The sequence below is a fragment of the Schistocerca serialis genome, chromosome 2 (genome assembly GCF_023864345.2).
Source record: "Schistocerca serialis cubense isolate TAMUIC-IGC-003099 chromosome 2, iqSchSeri2.2, whole genome shotgun sequence".
Taxonomy (NCBI): Eukaryota; Metazoa; Arthropoda; class Insecta; order Orthoptera; family Acrididae; genus Schistocerca; species Schistocerca serialis.
The window spans coordinates 584,010,163-584,037,365 of record NC_064639.1 but is presented as its reverse complement, the minus strand read 5'-3'; the positions used below and the strand labels follow the sequence as shown (position 1 = coordinate 584,037,365).

General features: G+C 38.8%; 1 protein-coding gene and 1 non-coding gene across 4 annotated transcripts in view; one reads left to right on the top strand and one right to left on the bottom strand.

Annotated features, from left to right (window-relative positions):
- Window positions 1–319: 319 nt before the first annotated feature.
- The window catches only part of LOC126457600 (uncharacterized), a 212,267-nt gene continuing 185,383 nt past the window's right edge, over window positions 320–27,203 (bottom strand). For all 3 annotated transcript variants that reach the window (XM_050094046.1, XM_050094045.1, XM_050094047.1), the window contains one exon: window positions 320–3,093. In XM_050094046.1, the coding sequence (XP_049950003.1) occupies window positions 2,302–3,093 (792 nt within the window). In that variant the 3' untranslated portion in view covers window positions 320–2,301. The remainder of the gene's footprint in view (window positions 3,094–27,203) is intronic.
- Trnas-cga (transfer RNA serine (anticodon CGA)) lies at window positions 25,391–25,465 on the top strand. Its single transcript has one exon. It is a non-coding gene; the product is annotated as a tRNA-Ser (tRNA).

Sequence of the window (27,203 nt, the reverse complement as noted above, 5' to 3'; positions counted from 1 at the left end):
CAGCAATAAAACCCACAGCAGTTGTATTTGACAAATCATTTACTAGTGCCCAAAGTCATATGTTGATTGGAGATGACATATTATGTACAATATTTCACTTTCATCTGCTGGGAGTGATATTTGGCTCTCAATTGAGATAGATCCCTTATATTTTTAACCTTATAAATAATTGTAATAAAATCAGCAATTTATTGAATCAATAATTTGACTTTGGTAAACACCCCCAAATTATAATATTTTACATCTCAGTAATAAGCTCCAAACGTAATATGGATGTGCTCTGCATTACAGTACTTATGCTACAGTAAAAACCAAAATGTTTTGGAAAAACTGGATATATTACAGTTTGATTACGCACACACTTGTGGGAGCTTTGAGATTTACCACAGGAAATGCTCTGCTGGTGGATGTCAAAGAAAAACCACTGCATATAAAGAAACTAATACTAGCAGGTAGATGTTTTTAGGACATTATAAGTGATAAAACTGCACTAAGCTATTACATATTTAGTGCAGCACACAAATACACCATGATATACTTATAGTACATAGCATGAAAATATTTTCTCTTTGATTAAACTAGTGTCAGTATTTGATCAACAGTATATAAACTCTCTGAAACTACTTCCAGTTAATTATATGAATAAACATAATACCTAGAAACCCAATATCAGTTCAAATTATACCACCTTCAATGATAAAACAGAAATTGAGAGTATCCCACTGGTAATCTACAACAGTTGTACTACACCTGTAAAACAAGAAAAATACATATTTCCACAATCTGTTTACAGGTATACTACAGCATTTATAGCTGCAGCGAAAGAAATTTGTACCCAAAAAACACATATGCATAAGAAATTACTATTGCATACAATTCGCTTTTCAGAACCATAAATGAAACAACACTTCTGCTGTTTACACCATAAATATTGCTCAAAAACTAGAAAAATATTATAGGAGAGATGTAATAATAAACTTCCTGTGGTAAAAGGTCACTATAGTAAAGAACTTGACAAGAAAATTGATAATCTTGCCACGCAAACAGCCATAAACAATAACATTATTCACATAACACTCTCATGCCACAATTTTCTTAATATAATAAAGAACAAAACATATACAAAATGCCAAAACAGATGTACAGTAACAAGTATGTAGAGAGCTCAGATCTATAGATGCACTAGGAACATCATAATATCAATAAACATTATCCAGTGCAATCACGGCATTGTTTTGGTTCATCTTCATGAGTTGAACATAAAAAGCATCAGGTTTCCTGGTTGTGACAGTAGTTCATTGGAAAATTTAAATCATGTGCTTCCTTCTTTAAGAATAAACCACATACATAAAAATTACTTTTTAACCTCAAACTGCTAAAATCATGTTACCCTACCAATGTAAAGCTAATTCTAACAGACTCCAGTTTGCTGATGTTTTCCCATATTCCATCTAGAAACTCATTTAACAACAAGTTAATACAATTACCATTATTTTTATCATTTAGCCAGTAAAACACATTGCTTCTGTGACTATATCACTCTACTATTGATGCAAAATATATTTTATATACTTTTTAAAAAATGCTGTTAACAGAAATTTGTTCAAGCTGGAGAGTTCTGTATGTGTATGTGGTGCTTAAAGTTTTGCATGCAGTGTGCTTTGTTTGAACTGTTACTTATTTGAGACAAAATTTGTTTATATTTTTAGTGTGATATTGTGACTGAACAAACTGAGCAAAATAAATACATAAAAATAATGCAAAAATTCAAACCATTTAAGAAAAAAGTCCAAAACCATAACAGAGTAAAAACGAACTGAAAAATAGGAGAAATGCCATCACAATTCAAAGATTTGTATTTTTTAAATTTAAAAATCTCTTTGAAACATACATTTGACAGTAATTTCAAAACTATAGTTGATATAATTCACATGAGACATTAATAAAATGTTACATTGCCTACTAGATATCTAAGTATAACCAGAAAGTCTATGGCTGATGAGTATGAAACAATGACAAAATAGAGATTGTTATTAGTGGCAAACAATATTCAGGCTTCCTCTTTTGTATTAATGAACATGAAAGGAGACACAATTGGACACAAATATAAATTAATTTTCTTTAAAAGCCATGCAGAATCTACATGCAACACTACAATGTGGAGGTAACCACATGTGGGATCAGGATATGTACAATAAGAAATTAGCATGACTCTAAGCTACATGGTGAACATTAAATTTGAGAAACATTTCTTTGGTATTGTACTGGCCTTGAATGGAATGGATTGTGGGTTATGGGAGTTTACAGTAATCCATCCAGGTCAAGAAATTTATCTACAGAAGTAACAAAAGCATCTCTTGAGAAAGCATGTGTATTTATAAGATGCTTAGAATCTTCATCAACAGTTTCTCTTGAGGAATGGGTACTGTGTTCATTTCTTTGAAGTAGTTCTTGCAAGCTCTGGTATTCTTGATCTAAATCACTTCTTGATTCTTTCACAGGAACATCTGTTATATTGCTAATATGTTCAGCAATATTATGGGCAGGAGCAGAAACTGATCTCTCTGTGGTATTATTAATATATTCAGCAATATTATGAACAGGTACTGTTCTCTCAAGAAAAGCACTCATAACAAAATTATCCTCTGTAGTACTTAAGCTAACACCTTCTTCTTGTGCAACTAATTTCTCCATGGTCTCAATGTTCTTACACAGCTCTAAATAATCTGGAAGAGACTTGTATCCTGTCCATCTATTCACTCTTTTAGGCACTTTTAATTTTAAAGGTTGTCCTCTTACACTGCTCACACTTTTGTGTACATATATAACCATATCATCAAACTGTTTCATCAAATTGAAATTTTCATGACACTTTGTTTTAATTGGGACATCATTTTTCAAATTATATGGAAAACTAATATTAAAAAATTTAACAGCTGAAGAACTTCTCTTTATTGTTTCCTCTACAACTGTCATACCAATTTGAAAAATATTGTTATAAGTAGAACAGCTTTTATTTAGAGATGACAGTGCAGAAACAACTGCAATGTAGTCCACCTCTGAAACTGCCCTGTTGTACCAAACCAATGGATTCTGAAACAGAGTACAACAGCAACTTGAGATTGGTCAGCATCATTGTCAAAACATTTTTAATCAATTAAATCACAATCCGAAACATCTGTAGTGTAGATTCTATGTGTTGTTTCAAGGTATACTGGAAAATATTGAAGAATGTAACACAGACAAAAAAACAAATGCACTACAAGCAAAAATATTACATACACCAGGCAACAAAAAAAAGGGCAATATGGGATACAATGAGAGAGGACACTGATAGAGTCAGAGAACAGGAGTAGTACATAATTTTAAAAGTAAATGATACATTGGTAACAGTTGTGCTGTGTGCTGTAAAACTTTATAACAAGTATTTTTTACCTGTTACTAGTATTGAAAAAAATGGAGTTTTCAGGCTCAGTTAATTCTGCCATAAAATAATTTAGAGCAGTCATTACACATAGCTTCAGTAACATGAAAGTGACTATTTCTGCAGCAGAAGAAGTAATATCCAGCACAAAATCTATAAATAGTGAAAAATGTCTAGTGGATAAGACAAAATATCAACAAAGGAAAATAAAAACTGTTCTTCTGGATTTAGTGAGATATTAAGTTATTTATGTAACCCATAGCTCATCACTACAATGCTTCCCATTTGGCTGAAACATGCCAAAATCAAGTTCCTATATAATAAAAGAGATAAAAGAACATCATCAAACTTCTGCCAAGTTCAATTATGTATGCATCCTCAAAAATTTTGTAAAAGTATAATTTGGATTCCTACAGGGTTCTGATGCTGAAAATATATACAGCAAGAATGTACTTAATTCATTAGATAATTAATTACAATCTAGTACTATTTTATGTGGTCTGTCAAAGGAGTTTGACTGCATAAGTCATTAAATGCTTTTAAGTTGATTAAAATACTATAGTATGATAGGAAATGCCATTCAATTGTTCAAAACATTCTCACTAACAGGAAACAACTGTGTCACTAGGAAAATTCACTGTACTATGGTATTAGAGCATCCTACTGGGGACTAATTATATCTGCTATTCCACAAGGTTCCATCTTAGGATCCTTACTTCTTCTTGTGTGAAATAAAGACCTTTCAGTCAATAACACTGCCATGTGCTAACTGTGTTCTGTTTGCAGATGAAGCAGATAAATAGCACAAAAAGTTTAGTTTTAAAAAACATGTTAATTAAATTTTCAAGGATATTAGTGAGCAGCTTCCATCTTATTCATTGTTGATAATATTTAGAAATATACATTATATGCACTTCATATCTTCGAATAAGCTTCTTCCCAGTTTATGACTTAAATATAATGATAAGCAGATAAAGGAAATTGATGGTGTTAAATTCTGGAGACTACAACTAGACAATACATGGCTACAACAACCTAAGAATTATGTAGTGCAATATAGTATATACATATTTAATTGAATAGATAAAAACATCTACTTACCAAGCAGCGGCAGAACACACACATAAAAGACTGTTATGGTTGGCAAGCTTTTGGAGCCAGTGGCTTCTTCTTCAGGCAGAAGGGTTGAAGGGGAAGGAAGAAGGGTGAAAGAAAAGGACTGGAGAGGTCTAGGAAAAGGGGTAGATTTTGGGAAAGTCACCCAGAACCACAGGTCAAAGAAGACTTACCGTAGAGGATGAGAAGGAAACACTGATTGTTGGGGGCTGCATCAGATGAGATTTGAAAACCTGAGAGCTTAAAACATCATTCAACAGGATATTGCGAGTTGACAGTATATACCCACTGCCTATACCCTCAATTATGATGAATGGACATAGGCAGAGAGTATATACTGGCAACTAGCAATATCCAGTTTCTCAGAACTCTGCAGGTGAGAACTAGCACTACAACATGTCCTTTGTTCTCACCACCCACCTGCCCTTAATTTACGTTAATTTCTTCTGTCTCAACTTTTCTTCAGTGTAACTACTCTTTGCTTCACTCCCTTTTAGTTTTCTACTTCTTCCATTGTCTTTCCCGCCTATTTTTCATTGCCCCCTCCCACCTCCCTTATTTACAATGCAGTTAGCTTCTCACTCTTATTAACTTGTGCACGATGTTTTATTAGTAATCTCTGTCTTGTATATCACCCTGTCTTCCACCTTTAAGTTCTCAGTTTTTCAAATCTCATCTGATGCAGTCCCCAACTATCAGTCTTTCCTTCTCATCCCGTATGGTAAGTCCCCCCTAACCTGCGGTTCTGGGTGACTTTCCCAAAATCTACCCCTTTTCCTAGACCTCTCCAGTCCTTTTCCTTCACCCTTCTTCCTTCCCCTTCAACCCTTTCACCTGAAGAAGGAGCCCTGGCTCCAAAAGCTTGCCAACCACAACAGTCTATTATGTGTGTGTTCTGCCGCTGCGTGGTGAGCACATTTTTTATCTACCCAGTTAAATAATTTGAATATAATAGAGGGAAACATTCCACATGGGAAAAATATATCTAAAGATTCTGTAACTTACCAAACGAAAGCATTGGTACGTTGATAGAAACAATAACAAATACAAACACACACACAAATTTCGAGCTTTCACAATCCACGGTTGCTTCATCAGGAAAGAGGGAAGGAGAGGGAAAGACGAAAGGATGTGGGTTTTAAGGGAGAGGGTAAGGAGTCATTCCAATCCCAGGAGCGGAAAGACTTACCTTGGGGGGGAAAAGGGACAGGTATACACTCACACACTCACACACACACACATATCCATCCGCACATAACAGACACATAATTTCATCAATAATTAATTTTTTTGTTGTTATAGTATACACACATTTATATGTTGGTGAAAAGTTTGATGTTAACTTTTAAATGATTTATATTTCAAGTTTTTTACTTATTCCACATGCTTGAGGACCAGTTCAGTTAGGATCAAAGGAAGGAAGATTTGCATGTTGTAAAGTTATTGTTTTTAAGTGCCTCATGCAAAATGTTTTCTCTGTAGTTCATTTGTGAAATAAAATTTTCAATAACCAAGGTGACATTTTCAATGTATAAACTGCAAGCAATGTACATTTTTTTCTCTCAAACACAGAAACATAATGACCATTTTTCTTCAAAATGAGATTATACTAGAGTCAATTTACAATGACTGTTCCAAAACTACTTGTATTCTGATTAATAAAACAAAATTACTAGGTGTTTGGCAACATCTGATTGAACATAGCTATAGCTTGCCAGTGACTGATGTTAAATAAATGTTTAGTAATGATTATTGCTGGTTGTTGACACATCAAAGGTGGCTTACCAATGTCTGATTGTGGTACTATACCGAATGTCCATTTAAAGATTTGTGAAAGAAATTTTTTACATAATGTTGAAATACGGGTTTTTACAAAAGACAGGAATTGTTTGCAATACTAATTTATATTTGGCAATGAAGTTATTGTGTTTCATATTTGGCTTTGTGTCCATTAAACTACTGCTATTTTTAAAAGTAAATTTTTAGGTATGCAAAACTCATCATGTTTTCTCAGTAATACCAAATATTTTATGTACACAGAAATCAGGAATACAAAATGACAGTAATGGATTTTTAAAGGTCTACATTTTAAATTCCAAAAATCTTTGTGCCTTCAGATCACAATATTTGTGAAGAGTAATATTTCCTGAACTACTGAACATTGAAGGAAGATAAAATATTTTTAACAAGAAGAAAAACAAGGATTTATGCTGAGGTATGTCAGTCTTGAAAAAACATTTAGTAGTGGAGTCAGATTTTATAAGTGCACATGATTTTACTGTTCCAGTATATTAAATTTTGAAGATTTCCTCAAGAAAAATATTTATATACAGAATATTTAAAACATTATAATCAACCAAATGTGAATTATTCTTTGAACGTTAATGACCAAAATATAAATCATGTAACAGAATTTTAAGATTTCATGCAAATATGGTTTTTGGATTAGATAAGAAAAACGAAAAGAAAAAAAATAGTATTTATGTTAGAGCAAGTGGAATTATCCGATCTGGTTGTTTCAACATCTCTTCCTTTTAAGTATGTATTTCTTGTTTATATGACATGTTCTACATCCCTGAGGTCCCCTTCAATATGGATTTCAGGAACATGAATTACGTACATTGTGGCGTCTTCAGACAATAAGAAAAATGTAAGCAAGACTATGTGAGCATTGAATTTATAGCATATTTTGTAAAGTGTGTGTTATCTTTGTACCTTTGTTCTTTGACAGTCAGGTTTGGTTCTATGTTTGTGTTGCTCTGTGGAGTCTATACATGTGTTCAGTTAATGTGTATTAGTTGTAAGAATAAAGTGTACAGTTCATCACATCCAGTATACATCCTTTTATTGAAGAGTAAATCATAAATTTCCCACAATGGTGACCCAGAACTGTAAGATTATTTTATACAAGTGTATAGCTACAAACCGTTCGCAACATGGCTTCCACCAACTGCTCTTCTGTAAAAGAAGAAACTCAGACTCAACAGCAAGATTCTACTACAACATCTGCAATGACTGCAAGCAACAGAAATCACATTGCCAATAGGAACATCAAGATTACTCCTTTTGGCCTACAAGTGCTTAATTGTTGTTAATGGATGTGGAAGCCACCTTCTGTTTCCACGGCATTATGTTGGGCATGGAACAATTCACCATAGTTACTGCATAATTTGACTTAAGTGTTAGTGGACAACTAGCATACATATTCCATCAAAAGTCTTTTGCAGTTCTAAAGGAAACAAGTTTGCATCATTTTGTGCTGCTGCCACAATCACAGCTCCATAAGATCATTGATGGTAAGGCAAATGTCAGTGGTTCTCCCTCCCAAGTGCTCCATTCACTGTGTGTGCTGGCTGGACAGGTCCTACTGTCAGAACAATCTCTCAACCGTTATGGCTCCATTGTTTACTTCTGCACGTAGGGCTATTTTATTAGCCTTCACAGATCTTTCCAATAGATGAACTTGGACACAGAGCTGATGCTATTGCTACTGCTTGTACAGATGTTTCCACCGCTGTTACTGGGTTACAGGGGAGTTGTCAATTGATGACAGCACAAATCTTGGAGGTCCAAGCTCTCTGCAAGGAGGAACAGAGTTCCATCATGCTGTTGCATAAGGCCAATGCTTCATTGTATTGGCTGATCTCCACCATTTCCAAACAACTGAGAGTGGCCTCCAAACAGCTACATGACCTCCACTGTATGGCCCCTACATGAGACAAGTGTGTTGCTGATACACCCTCTCTTCCAGCGAACAGTGTGATAGTTGACAATGACCTTGGCCTCTGGCTGCTTTGGGAATTTCTGGTGCTTACAGACCCAGACTTGGCTATGTGTAACTGCTGCCATTTAACTAAACATTTCATTCCCACTACCCTTGTCATCCTGTCGCTGCAAAGCCAAGATGCCTGCTCCAAATAAGCTGCCTTCAGGTCAGTCAGAATTTAATAAGATTTTTTCCAATGGTTTCGTGGTTCAATCTCACAGTGCATGGAGTTTGCTACTATACATAGCAAAAAAAGAGGAATAGTTCCTGGCATTTGTGTGGTGATTACAGAGGGTTAAATGCCCGTACCATCCTGGTTGGATACCCTGTGCCAAACAGAGCTCATTCAACAGCAATGTGGTTGACATGTGCCCTCAGTGTTGCCAACTGCACCAAAGCTATTTTTCAGAGTCCAATGGCCAAGTAGGACAAACATAAAACTACCAATTACAACATCATTCAGACTTTTTGAACACAACACTATGTCTTTTGGTTTACATAATGCCACACAAACTTGGCAGCACTTTATGTATGAGGTCCTCCATGGGTTGCTGTTCACCTTTTGCGGTATGGATGATATTTTGATCTACTTGAAGAGCCATGATGAGCACCACCAACATTTTCATCAAGTGTTCAAGAGGTTACAGAATTTAAGTTTTGTAATAAATATAGAGAAATACACATTTGCCAGACAACAGGTTCAGTTTCTTGGATACACGGTCTCACATGCTGGTATTATGCTGCTGCCTGAAAAGGTGAATGACATTATGTAGCTGTCACCCATCTTCAAAGGTCTCTAGTATGTCCTACAAACATCATTTGCCTCACTTGGACGCCCTTCAAAATGTTATTAACCTCTTACTAACTAGCAAAAACTCATCAGGCAAACAACACATCCTGTGGACTTCCACAAGCTTAACTGGTTTCAACTCCATGAAGAATGCACTTGCTAACGCCACATTGCTCATACATGCAGTTGCGATGGCAGCCATTTCTTCAATGGTTGACACAAGCCAGATTGCCATGTTTTGCAGCAATGTGTTTAATCTTCCTGGCAACCTCTGGCATTTTTCTCAAAAGGTCTGTCACCACAACAGCAATGTTGGACTGCTTTTGATATGGAGCTGTCAGCTATCTACTTGGCCATCAAGCATTTCCGGGTGTGGCTTGAGGGACACTTTTTTTGCTGTGTTCATGAATCACAAGCCCCTTACATCAATGTTCCACTAAGTCATACAGTTCAGCTCCCTGTGTCAGCGTCAACAGGCAGATTTCATTGCACAATTTACCACTGACATCTGACACATCTCTGGCCAGGACAACGTCACCACCAACGATTGCATTGATTGCAGCTATTGACTGGACTGGGATGCCTTGGCTGCTGATCAAGATCCAGATCCCTCCCTTCGTCAGTGTCACCATGATCCATAATCAAATGATTTTGGTCTTGAACTCCTTTCTCTGCAAGGTACTCACAGAAATGTATGGTTGCAAAAATGTTCACCCCCTTATTCTGGCTAAATGGCACCACTTCATTTTTTACATTTTTCACAACTTGTCTCACCCAGGTATCATGGATAGCACTAAATTAGTGACTGATAAGGTCATCTAGGCTGTGTTGCAAAGGGATTGTTGGCAGTGGTTGACACAAATATCAGTCTTCAAAAACTGCTTGCCATGTTTCTGTTCCTCTCTCTTCTTTGCCTTCCCCTTCAGGAAGATTTTCACACATCCACTTGGATATTGTCGGCCTCCTTCCCCCCCTCTTATGGTTTCTGCTACCTAGTGACAATAATAGATTCATAAGGTGGCCTGAGGCTTTTCTGGTCACAAACATTTCTGCTCCCTCCATTTCCCAGACCCTGCTTACTTCTTGGTTTCATGATTTGGCACCCCTCAGATTATTGGTACTGACAAAGGTAGTCAATTTGGTTGCCTTTTGTTTGACAAGATTATGCATGTGTATGAGTGTGGTCACATTGGTACTATGAGCTACCACCTCACCAGTAATGGGATAGTAGGGCACCTTCACCATACTTTAAAGATGGCCTTGACATGCCATTATGTTTCTTGGCTTCACACCTTAACTGTGGTTCTTTAAGACCTTCACACTCCTGTAAAAAGAGGGTATCAGTTGCTCTATGGCCCAGCTTGTCTACGAAGAGTTGCTGAGGGTCCCGGGTGAATTTTTCCCCCACCCCTCTTCCTGACCTTCATGTTGGAGACTTTGGACTCTTTTACAGTTGCTGAAGAAAACAAGAATAAATCTACATCATGGAGGTACAAATACTGACCAGGTTTGTTTTAATGGCCACATTAATTCATGCCACACTTTGTTTTGAGCTGATTACATGGAACTGATTACATGTTAACTGATTGGCACTGGTGCTGCATGAATACTTCAAGCAAAACTGAGCATACAACAGTGGCTCCATATGGTCTTTATATAGGTTTTGCTACAATGTTCTAATTGTTAAAAACAGAATTTAAAGAATTAAAAATAATATTGATAGATAACAGTACATTAAACAACAGTGAATAAATTATAAAATAAAATTACATTATATAATGTATGGAATTCATTATATAGCAGTCTCATTCAGAATAAAAATAGTCAGATATGTAATTATAACAATACATATTACATTTTATTGGATTATTCATAAAATACAGAATATAAATTGTTCCTTGCATGTTCCTTGTGCTGGAGCATGCCTTCGCCAGCACACCGGTCAACACTACAAAACATTGTAAACCAGGCACTGAACTAAACATGCCTATGACAAGAGAAGACCAAACATGCTCTCAGGACACATGCTGATAATGTCCCCTGGGCAGCATTGCATATAGGCCACCGCCACTGACCGAGCTGTCAATAACTTGATCTCAGTACCTAAGTATGTCACATCGGGACTCAGTTTGTGTTACATCTCAATACATCACATTGTGCTCTTGTCTCCCACAGTGATAGTCATCACCTCACACCTTAGGGAATGTTAGCCACTGCTTATAGTTGTGATATGGACATGGACAAGATTCAAGAATTAGTACATGTTATTCGATTGCTGTTAACCACAGAACTTCAGATTGGACATTATGGAAGTTAAGTACTCCATTTGGTTCCTGTAATAAAGTGTATTTTAACCACATGTACATCTTGAGTTGTAATGCGAGGAAACTGACCACCCACCTATAATAGCACCCTCTCCCCTTCCAACCAGGAGCCGCAAAACATTACACGAGAGCACAACCACAACAAATGGCAATGAGTTAGATCAACAAGTTTAGTTGCTTTTCAAGTGTTCGAGGTTGCTGCAGGAGAACTGTTGTTACACTGATTCTATTTGCTCATTTGTTCTTTTGTTGCATGTATTAAAGGAGGGGAGCTGCAGAACTAATCTATTACTATTTTTAAAGGCTTTTCACATTACTTTTCTATTTGTCTTTTCATATTTTGCTGTAATTTGTTGGCGTTAGAATGGCTACATTGCCCCCTGCTCTGGAAATAAATCAGATTTTTCAGTTTCAGAACCAGTAGATCACCACATTGCTGTCTACTGTACAGCAATTGCTTGCTGCACAAGCTGTGTTAGCTGCCCAACCATCCAACCAACTGATTCAACAAGTGCCACCAAACAACATCCCACCATTTCAGCATTTCAATGAAAAAGAAGAGGAACAGCTTGAATATCTCATCCAGCTCCAGGCCCACTGTCAAGTCCATTGAATTCAAGGTACTGTGAAATCTCATTATTTCCTGTCTATTGCAGGAACCCCTGTGTTTTGCTTAATTCAAAGGCTCTTCCCTACATTATCTCCAGACACACTCCCCTATGATGAAGTAGTGAGTGCATTAAGTCAGTATTACGAACAACAGATTCAGGTCATGGCAGCCAGATGTTTTGCCTTAAGAAAAAGCCAGAAGAGATGTACCATCAGTTGTATACTGATTACATTGTCCCACTATTTTTGAAGTGTAAATTAAAATGTGGTTGTAGCAACTTTTAAAGTGACTCGATGATCCGTGATGTGATCACATACAATGTCCCTGACAGCAGAATTAGGGAACAGATTCTCAAGTACTCAGATCCTTTGCTGCATCAAGTGTTGCAAATATTAGAACAAATTGATTCCAGCGCCACAGCTGCCAATACATTTGATCAGGTCCTGATTTGTCGGCTCGAGTCGCATCTCGCCTGCGACTGCCCTATTCAGCTGCCAGAAGGAGCACACACACAGATGCGCAGACAGCCTAGTAAACAAGCAGCCAGGCCTGTAAATCTAGTGAAGTCTTGTCATCACTGTTTTGCTCACTATAAGTGGCAAGATTCCTTGTCATGCAACATGACATTACTCATGTGAAAAGAAAGGTCATGTCCAGGCAGTTTGCTTGCAATGGCAAAAGAATGCCAATGCTGTCCACTCTCACAACAACAGGTCTCATGCTTATTCTGTGTGTGCAGTGTTTTCAAAACCAACTACAGTTTCTAGCAGTAATCCAAGTAAGGTTGTGCCCTCATCTCACCCCAGTGGAGTGCGATGCCATTCCAACAAACTATTTGTAACATTACAAGTTTTTGGTCATCGCGTTGACTTCCAATTGGACACATGTGCTTCTGTAGCTTTGCTTAATCATGGTACATACAAACAGTTAGGTTCCCTACACCTATCAAAATCTAGCATGCACCTCAATGCATACAACAGACAGGAAATCCCAGTACTTGGACAGTGTAGTTTGCACGCCACTTGCAAATCACAGTAGGGCAGTGAAATTTACTGTGTTGCAATCAAGAGACAGTGAAACCATTTTTGGCTTAGATTCATTTGACTTGTTTGGCTGCATCGAAGACAATGTAGTCTCAGTGAGTGCTTTTAATCCAAAAGACAGTGCAGCTAGATTGTTTAAGGAATTTCCTGAACTCTTTTCTTGTGGACTTGGAAAAGCTAATAATTTTGTAGTGCACATTACCCCGAAAAACAATACACAGCTTAAGTTTTTACAGGCTCAGCCCATTCCCATTGCTTTACAAGACAAAGTACCCAGTGAATTAAAAGAATTGCAATACAATTGTGTGATTGCTCCATCACAAGCAATGACTGGGCAAGTCCATCGGTTTTGATGCCCAAGCCTTCTGATCAAATTCACATTGACTTGGCAAAACTACAGTCAGTCCACAGCCAATAATTGACACTTATCCGTTGCCTCACCCTGAGGAACTTATGGACAGGCTTGGCGCAGGCCATTACTTTTCTAAGACAGATTTGCATGATGCTTATTTGCAGATACCACTAGATAAAGACTCACAGAAAGTGTTTGTTATTAAGACACACTTAGACCTGTTCAAGTATTTGCGTTTGCTCTTCGGCAGTGCCTCCACACCCACCATTTTTTATGTTACTTGGTACAGCTGACTACTCAAGTGCTGTTCTGTTCGAACTACCTGGGCAATATTCTCATCTCAGGTCATACGCCAGAGGAGTACATTGCCAATTTGCGTACTCTTTGCTGAGTGTTGTCAAATGCAGGACTCAAATGTCATCTCGAAAAGCGTTACTTTATTCAGACAGAACTACAATACTTAGGTCATGTGATCAACAGTCAGGGTGAGTACTACCCTCAAATCTCATTTACTTGCAATTCATGACGTGGCTGTTCCTCACAATGTATCTGAACTGCAGTCAGTGAGTGCTAGGCAAGTTGGCATACCATACTATGTACCTTTCATTATGAATGCTTCACATATCATAGCTCCATTGCAACACTTACATCAGAAAAATGTGCCTTTTGTGTGGACCAAAGAGTTTCACAATGCATTTCAGAAACTGAAAAATGCCTTGCTCAGTGACAGATGTTTAGTACACTTTGATCCTGCCAAACCAGTGATTTTGCAAGTAGATGCTTGCTCTTATGGAATCAGTGCTGTGCTTTTGCACTGAATTGGTGTCAAAGACAGATCTGTTGCTTTTGCCTCAAAGTTATTAACTAAAACTCATTGCAATTATTCACAAACTGAAAAAGAAACTCCTGTTATTGTATATCGTGCGACAAAATTCCATCACTATCTGTATGGTCACAAGTTCTATTTAGTGACAGATCACAAGCCTTTGCAGTCCTTGTTTCACCCATCAGAGCCGGTTCCTTCACATATTGCTCAAAAATTGCAACAGTGGGCTTTGCTTCTCCCCCAGAATCAGTACGAACTGGTGTACAGATCTATAGCACAGCATTGTTTCCGATCAGCCCCGACTCTGATTTTGATTCCTCTGATGCATCTTGTTGCCAGATTGACATGCAGGCCTCTGAATTGCAGCAATCTTTTCCACTGAATTACAGAAAAACTGCACAGGGCATGGAAGGGGACCGTAATCTGATGATTCTGTTACACTACATTCACATGTCTTGGCCTTGCTCATTGAACAGTATTCAGAACTCAGTAGTGTGCCGATACTTTGCTCATCGGCATAACCTTTCAGTACAACAAGGTGTGCTCTTAGTACACTCTTGACAGTGGACAATCACATGTGCTCATTCTCACAATGTTGCAAAAGGATGTGTTACAGCTGTTTCACCAAGGACACTGGGGAACTGTTCACACTAAACAGTTAGTGCGCTGGCACTGTACTTGGCAGGGCATGGACACCTACACTGAACAGATGATGGCACAGTGCCGTGCATGCACAGAAAACCAGTCTGCTCCATCACAGACATTCTCAGCTTGGCTTAAGACTCAATACCCACGGCAACAAGTGCACATAGACTTTGCAGGACCATTTTGGAACACTCGTTGGCTCATAGTGGTAGACTCTTTTAGCAAGTTTCCATTTGCAGTGCCTATGAAGTCTATCATATCACATAACATTAAGCAAGTGTTGTTCTCAATTTTTTGCATTTGAAGGATTGCCTGAAGTTATTGTTATGGAAATAGACCTCAGTTCACATCAATTACTTTGAACAGTTTTGTGAATGAAATGGCTTTCACCATCTAACAAGCGCTCTGTTTCACCTCAGTCCAATGGAGAAGCAGAATGCTTTGTACACACTTTCAAACAACAGATGGTAAGCTTCACACCTTCCACACATGGGAACAGGCACTGCAACTCTTTCTCACCTCCTATCACTCCCACTCATGTGTCGGATCATCACTGGTGGACCTTCTGCATGGCCGCTGTCATCAAACGCTGCCTCACTTGCTGCACCCACCATGGCATCCAGCATAGCCGATGGTCCACAAGTATCGCTTTGCACCAGGTTCTCTATAGGGTTTTTGGCCAACGTCAGTGATGGGAATGGGGAGAGATCTAGAAACACACTGGCACAAATATGTATCTAACTGCAGGTCCTGATGGTTCGTAGTACCATCACCAGAATCAAATTTGCATTTGTTGTTTGCCACATGATTCTGCTGTTCTTCTTTCTCAGATTCAGAACCTCTAGGGGCCAGCCATCCTTCGCAGCCGTGCACTGGTGCCATCATGGAACCGCAGAACAAGTCAGTGGCTGTCTTACCCTCATCTCTGCTGTTGCTACTACCTGAATCAATGGACCTGCATGTGCCATTGTTGTCATTGTCCCAGGAGATGCCCTCAGGACTGAATGTGTATCCTGAGCAGTGTTTTTTGGAGGATGCTCCTCTGCTCTCACAAGCCAGATGGCGGGGTACAGCCAGGAGTACACCATCCTCCACAAGTACGGCTCCCAGCTCATCACTACATCCAGCTTCCTGCATCCCCTCCCTCCCCCCGCCCAGCCATTGTCATTCACATCTCCAGTACATCACAATGGTGCAGCATTTTGAGGGGGAAGAATGTGCTGGTGTACACCTTCACCAGCATACTAGTCAGCAATAACAAAAATTGTATAACAGGCACTAAACTAAGCATACCTATGACAAGAGAAGACCAAGACATGTCCCCAGGCTACATGCTGATAACACCCTGGGCCGCATGCACATAGGCTGCCACTGCCAACCGAGCTGTCTTAATATCTCAATATCTTAAACTCAGAATCTCAGTACGCCACTTCAGGACTCAGTCTGCATTGCATCTGAATAGTGCTCTAGTTTTCCACAGTGATAATCATCACCTTGCACCTTAGCTAGCAGTGAGGAAATGTTAGTCATTGTATGCAGTTGTGATATGGACACGGACAAGATTCAAGAATTAGTACAGGTTATTTGATTGCTGTTAACCAACTTCAGATTGGACATCACTGAAGTTAAGTACTCCATCTGGTTCCTGTAATGAAGTATATTTTAACCACATGTGCATTTTGTGTTGTAGCGGTTGTAGTGAGAGGAAACCGGCCACCACCTATCATACCACCCTCTCCTCATCCAGCCAGGAACCACAAAACGTTATGAGAGGGCACAGTTACAACATTCCTAGTTGGGATGAGTTGGTTTACTTTCATAAGCAGCCTTAAATCACCCTGACTACTGTCAAACGACTGACAGCTCCTGCAAATTGGTGTGTTGTAAGAGCTCCTGAGAGTCATGTACCTGTGATACCTATATGGAGATATCTAATGTACTATCCTCTGCCATGGATCCTGTCTCCTCTGCAGGAAGTACAGGGTCAGTCATTCCTGTCCTCTTGACTGTGAGAGGCATGCCAATCGTTGATCTAGGTGTCCTGCACAAGGTGGACAGGGACCAGGGAGGACTCAGGGTGTTGTACCGATCCCCCTAACAAACAAGTCTGTGGTGCTGTCTTTCAGTTAAACTGAAACTTACCCAGTGGGACTCACTTCAAGTGTTTTTAGCGGTCTATTAATCATCGGCAGTTTAAACATATGATAAATGATGGTATCTCTTAGGGAAATGACAGAAAAGTGCACCAGGTGCACTCAGTGTGTATGCCTGGGGGCCTCATTTGACATGTTGAAGAGGTTATTCCAGCAATCAATAAGGGAACAAACTGAAACCAACTGCAGATTGTGGCACACACTGGAACAAATGGTGCCTGTCGTTTGGGGTCTGAGGTCATTCTTGTGTCATTCCAGTGACTGGCAGAGAAGGTTCAGAAGACCAGCCTTGATCATGGAGTTTCAACAAAGCTCATAATTTGCAGCATTGTCTCCAGAACTGATCATGGGCATTTGGATATGAGTTGAGTAGAAAGACTGAACCAGAGACTTTGAAAGTTCTGTGACAAGCTAGACTGTGACTTTGTGGGCTTGTGCCATAAGGTTTGAGAATAGCTGAAGGATCCCCCTAAATGGGGCACCAGGGGTGGGTATAAAATGATAATTGGATCCTTCTATCCCCCACCAGTCTCATCTCCTGATGTAACCAAAAACTTCAGAGAAAACTTCAGTTCACTTGAACGTAAGTTCTCCAATCACACTACAACCGTTGGTGAAGACTTTAAATCATCCAGCAATTAATTGGGAAAATTACAATTCTGTTAGTTGTGGTCATGATAAGACATCCTCTGAAACTTTACTAAATGCTTTCTCTGGAAACTATCTTGAACAGATAGTTAAGAACCCTATTCATGGTAGAAATATATTGGATCTAATGTCAACAAATGGACCTGACCTCTTTGAGGATCCCCACATCGAAACTGGTGTCAGTGACCATGACACGGTTGTGCAACAATGATTACCAAAGTACAAAGGAGAACTGAAACAAGCAGAAAGATATACATCTTTATCGGACTAGATAAAAAATCAGTAACATCATATCTCAATGAGGAACTTGAAACTTTCAGCATAGGTCAAGAGCATGAAGAGGAACTCTGCCTCAAGTTTAAGAAAACAGTTGACCATGCACTGATAGGTATGCACCCAGTAGAACAGTTCATAATGGGAGGTATCCTCCATGATATACAGTCACTGTAAGGAAACTTCAAAAGAAGCAGAGATTACTATATAATAGGTGTAAAACAGAGCATAGGGCTATAGATAGGGAGATGCTGAAAGAAATTCATTTGGCTGTCAAGAGAGCAATGCATAATGCCTTCAATGACTGCCATAGCAGAATACTGTCAAATGCCATTTCACAAAAATCTCAAAAAAATTCTGGTCATATATAAAGAGGGAGCAAAGTTAGTGTCCAGTCCCTAGTGAATGAGACAGGAACTGAAATTGAGGGCAGCAAAGTAAAAGCTGAAATGTTTAACCCAGTTTTCAAATGTTCCTTTACAAATGAAAACCCATGAGAACTGCCCCAATTTAATCCTTGTACCACTGAAAAACTGAATGAAATAAGTATTAGTGTCAATGGTGTTGATAAATAATTGAAATCATTAAAACTGAAGAAAGCTCCAGGTTCTGATGGAATCCCTGTCAGATTCTAAAATGAATTTGCAGCTGAGTTAGCCTCTGTTCTCACTATAATCTATCATACATCCCTCAAACAAAAAACTGGGGCCAATTCTTGGAAAAAGGCACAGATCATCTGCAAGAAGGGTAGCAGAATGAATTCACAAAACTACCATGCAATATCCTCGACATCGTTTTGTTGTAAAATCTTAGAACATATTCTGAGCTCAAACATAATGAGATATCTTGAACAGAATGACCTCCTCAAAGCCAATAGCACATCAATCATGTGAAACCTAACTTACACTTTTTTCACTTGACATGCTGAATGCTTTGGATCAAGGCAACCAGGTAGATGCATTGTTTCTTGATTTCTAAAAAGCAAATTTCTCAGTGCTATACCTACGCTCATTGTCACAGGTATGGTCATATAGGGTATCAAGTGAAATTTATGACTAGATTGAGGACTTTTTGGTAGCAAGGACACAGCTTGTTATCTTGGATGGAGAGTCAATGTCAGATGTAGAGGTAACTTCGAGTATGCCCCAGGGAAGTGTGTTGGGACCCTTGCTGTTCATGTTGTATATTGATGATCTTGGAGACAGTATTAATCGTAAAATGAGGCTTTTGCTGATGATGCAGTTATCTATATTGAAGTATTATCTGAGAGAAGACGCGTAAATATTCAGTCAGATCTTGATAAGATTTCAAAATGGTGCAGAGATTTGCAACTTGCTCTGAACATTCAGAAATGTAAAACTGTGCACATCACAGAATGAAAAAAACATAGTATCCTATTACAACAATACCAATGAGTCACTGTTGGAATCAGCCAACTCATACAAACCTGGAGTTAACACTTTGTAGAGATGTGAAATGGAATGATCACATAGGTTCACTCATGGATAAAGCAAGTGATAGACTTCAGTTTATTGGTAGAACACTGACGAAGTGCAATCAGTCTATAAAAGAGATTTCACACAAATCACTCATGCGACCCATCCTAGAATACTGATCAAGTCTATGAGGCCCATAAGAGATAGGACTAAAAGGGGATACTGAATGTATACAGAGAAGGGCAGCATGAATGATCACAGGTTTGTTTAATCAATGGGAGAGTGCCACAGAGATACCAAAGGAACTAAAATGGTAGACTCTTGAAGACAGATGTAAACTATCCCAAGAAACTCTGTTAACAAAGTTTCAATAACCAGCTTTAAGTGTTTACTCTAGGGATGTACTACAACCCTCTACATATCACTTGCTCAGGGACTGTGTGGATAAGATTATAATAATTACTGCTCACACAGAGACATTGAAACAATCATTCTTCCTGCACTCCATATGTGAATGGAACAGCAAGAAACCCTAATAACTGGTACAATGGGATATACCCTCTGCCATGCAACTCACAGTGGTTTGCAAAGTATAGATGAAGATGTAGATGTAGACGAAGACGTTTCCTATCTTTAATAAAAATGTACTTCATTTTAGTAAAACATTTTTTTTTTCAAAATTGAGTTGGGCACACAGGATATGTTTAGCAATTTCATGGTTACCCTTGTATTGCAATTAGATTTTCTTCTTTTTTTAATTGCATTAGTTTTAAACTATACAGGATGAAGAGAATTTCATGCACTCGGACTTCGCAGGGTGATTCCTCACATACTAGCAATACAAATATGTCTCTCATAAAATTTCATCCTGCACATATTTCTGGTGGTAAATGGATGTTAAAGACAGACAATTTGGCAACACTGTAATCACATACATGGTAACTATATCTGTTAGCAAATTGCAGCAGCACTGTGCAGCTGGTGCAATGGATAGTGTTTTGGGTGACCATGCAGGAGGTTGAGTGTTTGACTCTGGGTCATGGCATATTTGATTTTATTTTTCAGGTTCATTCTGCCATATAATCCTTTAGTATATACCATTTATCAAGCCACCTGTATCTGACATTTATATAGTGCAGTGTTTTGTAATGCTGAAGATAATGAAAATGTGATCAGGCACAGTTGAAACTAATAGAATAGCTACAAAAACAATATAAGTTTGGAGATGCTAATGATGACTGCACAGTTAAATAACTTAACATCTACTAGTTACTTATACTACATGTGGTATGTCTGCTCATATATAACACACACTAGCAACCAGTGACAATAATAATTTCCATATTAATGACCACATGACATTTACAAATGAATATGTTGTCCTCAAAGCAGATGCCCAAAGCAACCCCTACTGCATGTCAAAACATTGTGCAGTCTGCTGGATCATACAGCTCTGGACTCATCGCAACATGGCTGCATCCACAGATACAAGAGCAGCACAAACATGCATTGTCAGTTCTTCCACGTGCCAGTGAAGTAGAACACACAGGAAGAAATCCAGGTGATTTAGGTCAGATGAACAAGGAGGCCATACAACTGGACCACCCCATCCAAGCCATTTTCCTGGAAATGTTCTGTCTAAATACTGTCACACATTAATTCCAAAGTGTGGAGGTGCACCATCATGTTGGAAGAACCTCTGCCAAACATGAAGTTGTACATCTTCCAGTGCATTGGGCAAACAGCTTGAGTGGAATGCACAATCAGTCAACCGGTCAGGCAATGAGCAGGGACCCAAATTCCCATCTTCCAATTTCCACCCCAGAGGTTAATGCCAAAGTGAACTTTACAGTTATGGGTGACGTGCGGGTTAATGTCACATCAATGGTGGGCATTGTGCACACTGAAGACACTATCACAAGTGAATGCTGCTTCTTCTGACTATATTGTACTGTTTACGAAGTTGTGGTTGGCTTCCTATTGTTGCTGGAACCATTCACAAAATTGCAACCACAGACAACATCTACGGGATGCAGGTGTTGTGTTAAAGAAAAATGATAGGAGTGCAGCCCATGCTCGTACAGCACATCAACGACCATGTGTTGTGAGACACCAAGCTGCCTTGCTATGCTAAATGTACTCTGCTGGGATTCTTTGTGTATGACTTCCAGAATAGCTTCCTCAGAAGCTGGAGTACGGCGAGTCTGTGGAGGACCTCCGTCATGCAATGGTGGAAGAAGAGAGCCTGTCTCTTGAAGGTGAAGCTCCAGATGATGAAACACATTTTTATCTGGATGATGTCAACCAGAATAGCAAGCAGAAAAATCATGAGCAGAAACACCAGCCCAGTTATCAAATGCACCAAGGACTAGAAGCATATTCACATATTCGTCATTTGTGCATGTCATACATCTGCCACACTGTTTTAGGATTACAGAAGAAGAAACTACGATATGTGTGTGTGGATGTACATGGAGTCTGTCACAGGTGCATTACTCCATTACCAGCTAGTCCGTGTCTGGTGAACAGCACATGCAGTATAAACTTGTCATTAGTCACAGCAGGCTGTTCCACCTAACATGTATCACCTCTCTTACAGCTTTTGTTCTGCGTGACTCATATTGACACTGCTAATTGTGTAACAGTCATTTAAGAATTATTCTTTTTTCCTAATAGTAATGGACATCATGTTTCCACATTTCCATCATCATCATCAACAACAACAACAACAACAACAATAATAATAAGGCATCTGCTCCACATGTCAGTGGCTGCCTCAACCAACCTCCTGATCTGGAAAGTCAGGTTGTACTTGGCAGCATGTCATATATCTAACTACTAAACATCATGATGGTACAACAAGAAAAATCTCATTACCCCGGGCCCCAGTCAATAGACTGTGACCGTCATGAGCATCGGATTTCAGGGGCTCACAGACATCATGAGAAGAATCGGAGCTTCTCAAACTCCCTCATGACCAAATGCAAACACTACATCGGCACACTCAATGTGAACACACTGATGAAGACAGGAAAGATGAAACAACTCACAGACACTCTCGAAAAATTTCAAATCAAAATATGTGCACTGCAAGAAACATGATTCACAGACGAAGACCATTTCAACATGGAGAACTTTAGAATATACAAAGGAAAACCATCAAGACAATTGAAAAACCTATGGCTTTTTAACACAGGATTTGCAGTATACAAGTCCATCACGGACAGCATAATGAACTTTTCATCACCAAACGAAAGAATCAGCACCATCACAGTGAAATCAGCCAACAAATCCTACACAATAATCAATGCACATGCACCGACTAATGACTACAACAGGACAAACTCGGACGAAATTGATGACTTCTGGACAACAGTGGAAGAAACTATCAGGAAAACTCCTGCACATAGAGTCAGAATAATACTGGGAGACTTCAACGCTAAACTCAGAAAAGAAAAGACGTACCACAGGAAAACATACTCCACACAAGGACACAAACAAAAATGGAAAACACCTGATAGACTTTTTCAAAAGCCACGAACTCGGCATTATGTCAACCAAATTCAAGAAACCAACATGGGAACTTACCACATGTAAATTCCCCAGCAGAAAGCATGAACTAAAAATCGACCATGTAATAGTCCAGAAAGACTCACAAAAAGAAATTTTGAACATAGACACACATAAAGGCTACTTCAACTCAGACCACCACCTACAATAGATCAGGATTCGTCTTTTGCCCAATAAAAGCTCCAGAAGAACAAAATTGTTAGACCAGATCCAGAATACCTTACTTTAAACCAGACATAAATATTAGACCAAATTAAAATGGAGAAAAAGACAGACTGGACACAACTTTCAGTAATAATCTGAGATGCCATGAAACTAGCACAAGCATAGCGTACAAGGAAAAACTGTTGGTGAAACCACACATGTGACCAAGCTATTGACCAATGAATCAGTGCATGGTAAAAATTTAGTAGCCATAAATCCCAAGAGAATTGTATGAACTTCCTGAAAACACAGAAACAATCAAGCAAAATCATTCGCAGTGAAAAACGACAGTATGATAAACGGCGACTGACGCAGATCAAATCGGACTTCACGAAGAACAATACAAGAAACTTCTACAGAACATTCAGAGAAAATATGACTGAATATCAACCACCCAACTTGTGCTTCTGAAGACTGGATGGAACCATAGAAACCAATACCAAAAACAATTGTGACATTCTGGCAAGTACTTTGAAAAACTCCTCTACACAGACCCCCCTATGGAAGAAATGATGACAGAAACAAGCACATACAATCCAGATAGTGAACCTCCAACCCTAGAAGAAGTTAAAGAAATCAAGTCACTCAAGAATCATAGAGCACCAGGAGAAGATGGCATCATCATGGAAATCTGGAAGATACAAGACCCAGAACTCACCAAAGACATCCACAGGATCTTGGAAGATATCTGGAAGACCATGAAAATTCCTGACGACTGGAAAACTGCCCTGATTCACCCACTACACATAAAAGGTGACAAGACTGACCTGAACAACTACAGAGGAATATCTCTACTACCGGTCACATACGAGACCCTCTATAAAGCTTTAATAAGCAGACTAGAATGCCAGACTGACCACTTGATTGGGGAATAGCAAGCAGGCTTCCGTAAAGGGCGGTCTTGTGTGGAACAAATTGGAACCTGAAAATGATTTTACAACACAAACAGAACCTTATCATTACCTTTGTCAACTTCAGAAAGGCGTATGACTCTATCGACTGGAAAACTCTCTTCAAAATTCTCGCAGAATACAAAGTAGACAACAAAACATGGACTACCATAGACCAAACCTTGACCAATACGACCTCCAAAGTAAAGTTCTGTGGGGAACTATCAGAGACCTTTGAAATTCACACAGGTATCTGACAAGGCAACGGCCTCTCACCTCTCCTTTTCAATCTAGTGTTATATAAGGTAATAAAAGAATGGGAAACATCACAACAGGGTATAAGCTTAGGAAACCTACAGATTAAATGCCTGGCTTTTGCAGACAACTTGGCGATTGTCACAAAAGGTATAAATGAAACAAAAGTTGCTATTGAAAAACTACACAAAATTGCTTCCAAAACTGGACTACAGATCCCTTACAAAAAGACACAGTTTATGAGCACAGAGAAACTCTCATCTCTGAACACAAAGTACGGCATGATTTACAAAATGGCAAACTTCAAATACCTTGGTGACACACTGCAAACGAGCAGACATAACGGAAACTCAAATGAAGAAAGAAAAACTAAACTGGACAAGGCATACAAAGTAGTGTGGCATCACTACAACAAGAAGTCTATCTCACAAAAAGCCAAATTATGCCACTACGAAATGGTGGAGCTCCCCGAGATACTATATGCAGCAGAGGCCACACTAATCCTAGGGCATACACGTATCAGACAACTAGAAAAAGTACAACAGAAAATACTTAGGAAAATATTTGACACAACTAATAACAATGTTTATTGGCCACTCACATACACTGAGCCTGCAGCAGTGTGGAGGATGGAGGAGGTGCAGCCTGCAGTGACTACAATCTGTTTACTCAAGTCTGAAACACGGAATTAACCCATATATTCTTCTGATTGAAACAGGTACTGTGTCTTGGTGTGAGTGTATCAAAATTTCCTAGTTACCATTTACAGATCATTTCCTGACAAGCCAAGCAGTTCTGAAATCTCTGTTACCCCTGTAATGAGCTCAATGATCATCACAGAGTACTATAAAATCCTTGTGCGGCTAGGGGAAAGCAACAGGGTAAATGTGATATGGATCTCTAGTAACACAGGAATTAGTGGCAATGAATGAGAGATGGACCTGCTAGGGTAAGGAGAATGACTATAGTGTATTTGAAACTGTTCACAGGAGAGCTTCCGTAAAGTTTGGAGGTAGGAGACGAGGCACTGGCTGAAGTAAAGCTGTGAGGATGAGGCGTGAGTCGTGCTTGGATAGCTCAGTTGGTAGAGCACTTGCCCGCGAAAGGCAAAGGTCCCGAGTTCAAGTCTCGGTCCAGCACACAGTTTCAATCTGCCAGGAAGTTTCATATCAGCACACACTCCGCTGCAGAGTGAAAATCTCATTCTGTATAGTGTATTTGTTGGACCAGAACCTGCTGTCCAAATCATTGTTAAGGTAATGGTAAAATCTAAATTACGTAGACAGATTGGGAGGCAGCAAACAGAACATTGGACTAAAACCCCAAAACATAAATGTGAAAAGCTAATTAATGATGCAACCATGATTAAAGAGAACTTTTATAATCCTGAGCTTGAAGATGAGGCAGATTAAACTCGTGGCAGGTTGAATGAGTGGCCATGGGAATTTCAAGAAACACCTGTACATGGTGGATGCAGGGAAAGAAGTCCATAAGTGTAGACTAAATGATACTTCATCACAGTTACTGTTTCTATGTGAAACACTGGAGATGGAGGTAAGAAATCAAATGAAATGCAATTACTCCAGCAAAAAAAAATGCAATTACTCCTCCATAAGCCACTGGAGACCACAGGTCCCATATCACGAAAAGCTCAAAAACTATACCAAACAATCTCTGACATTTTGTCAGTGGATTTAGAGTTCACTCTGTATATAACTCATTTTGCAAAGATTCAAGAATTAAATTGGGGCAGTATTTCTAGATTTCCTTTTGTAAAGGAACACATAAATGGAGTTCAGTATTACAATGTTTGTTTTGCTGCCCTCAGTTTTATTTCTTGTGTCATCTATGAGTGCCTGGTTATGGACCACCTTAACATATAACTGCACATTCTTTGGGTTTTGTTAGAGCTCTTTTTGTAAGATTCTGCTCCACTAGTCACTTAAGGCTTCACACATTGTCCATCTGACAGACAAACATATAGTATCATATCCATATGCTTTGTTTTATGCCGCTTGTGGACTAGTCACTTTATCTTTAGGATTTTATTTATGAAAATTGTATACAGGAGGATCTCTCCAATTGTTAACCGGTTTATTAGGTACACATTTATCCAGAGCTTGGTCAACAATTCTTCTAAATTTCAATCGAGTTTCTCTACATGCTCTTACCCAGAGCTGTCTTTTAAACTACGCTATGGGACTTGATATTACTGTCCTTTTTTTTTTTAGTTTACTGAACTTGTAAATCTTTCTCCTTGGTTTAGTTGTTCTTTTTATTTTTGTAGTCACTGCTGCTACAACTGAATCATGGTCAATAATACAACTTGCAATGTGAGCATTACAAAGAGTTCAAGTTTATTTGTGGATACAAGATGTAATATATTTCTTCCATGGGTGGGCTCCTGAACATTGTGCTCTAAATAGTGTTCAGAGAGAGTGTATCATTTTATATTGCAGAATATCTTGTCACACTCATCACTTACAAAAATCTTATTGGCCCAATCAACTGCTGGAGCTTAAAGTCTTCTTCAACGACAGCAATATGATTGGGGAAATTATGTACTAGCAAACTGAGATTTTTTCTAAGGTTTCTTGTTACCTCTGTGAGTGTGTTTAGTGATCTATGAGAGAACTGAATTGTAAGTTTTTGCCCACCCTCAATACTGAATCTGGCCCAAATTATCTTGCAAGCAGCTTCAGTTTCTGTCTTGGTGTATTTGTTTTTCCTGTCCACTGCAACAAATACATCATACCTGTTTTCCACTATCCTATCCTTTCAATATGCACTCATATTTAAACCAAAAATGTCACTTCTGTCAATTCTCTGTTTTAGCCAGCTTCACTGCTTTTTACAGATGCTTCAAAGTCTGGCTCTT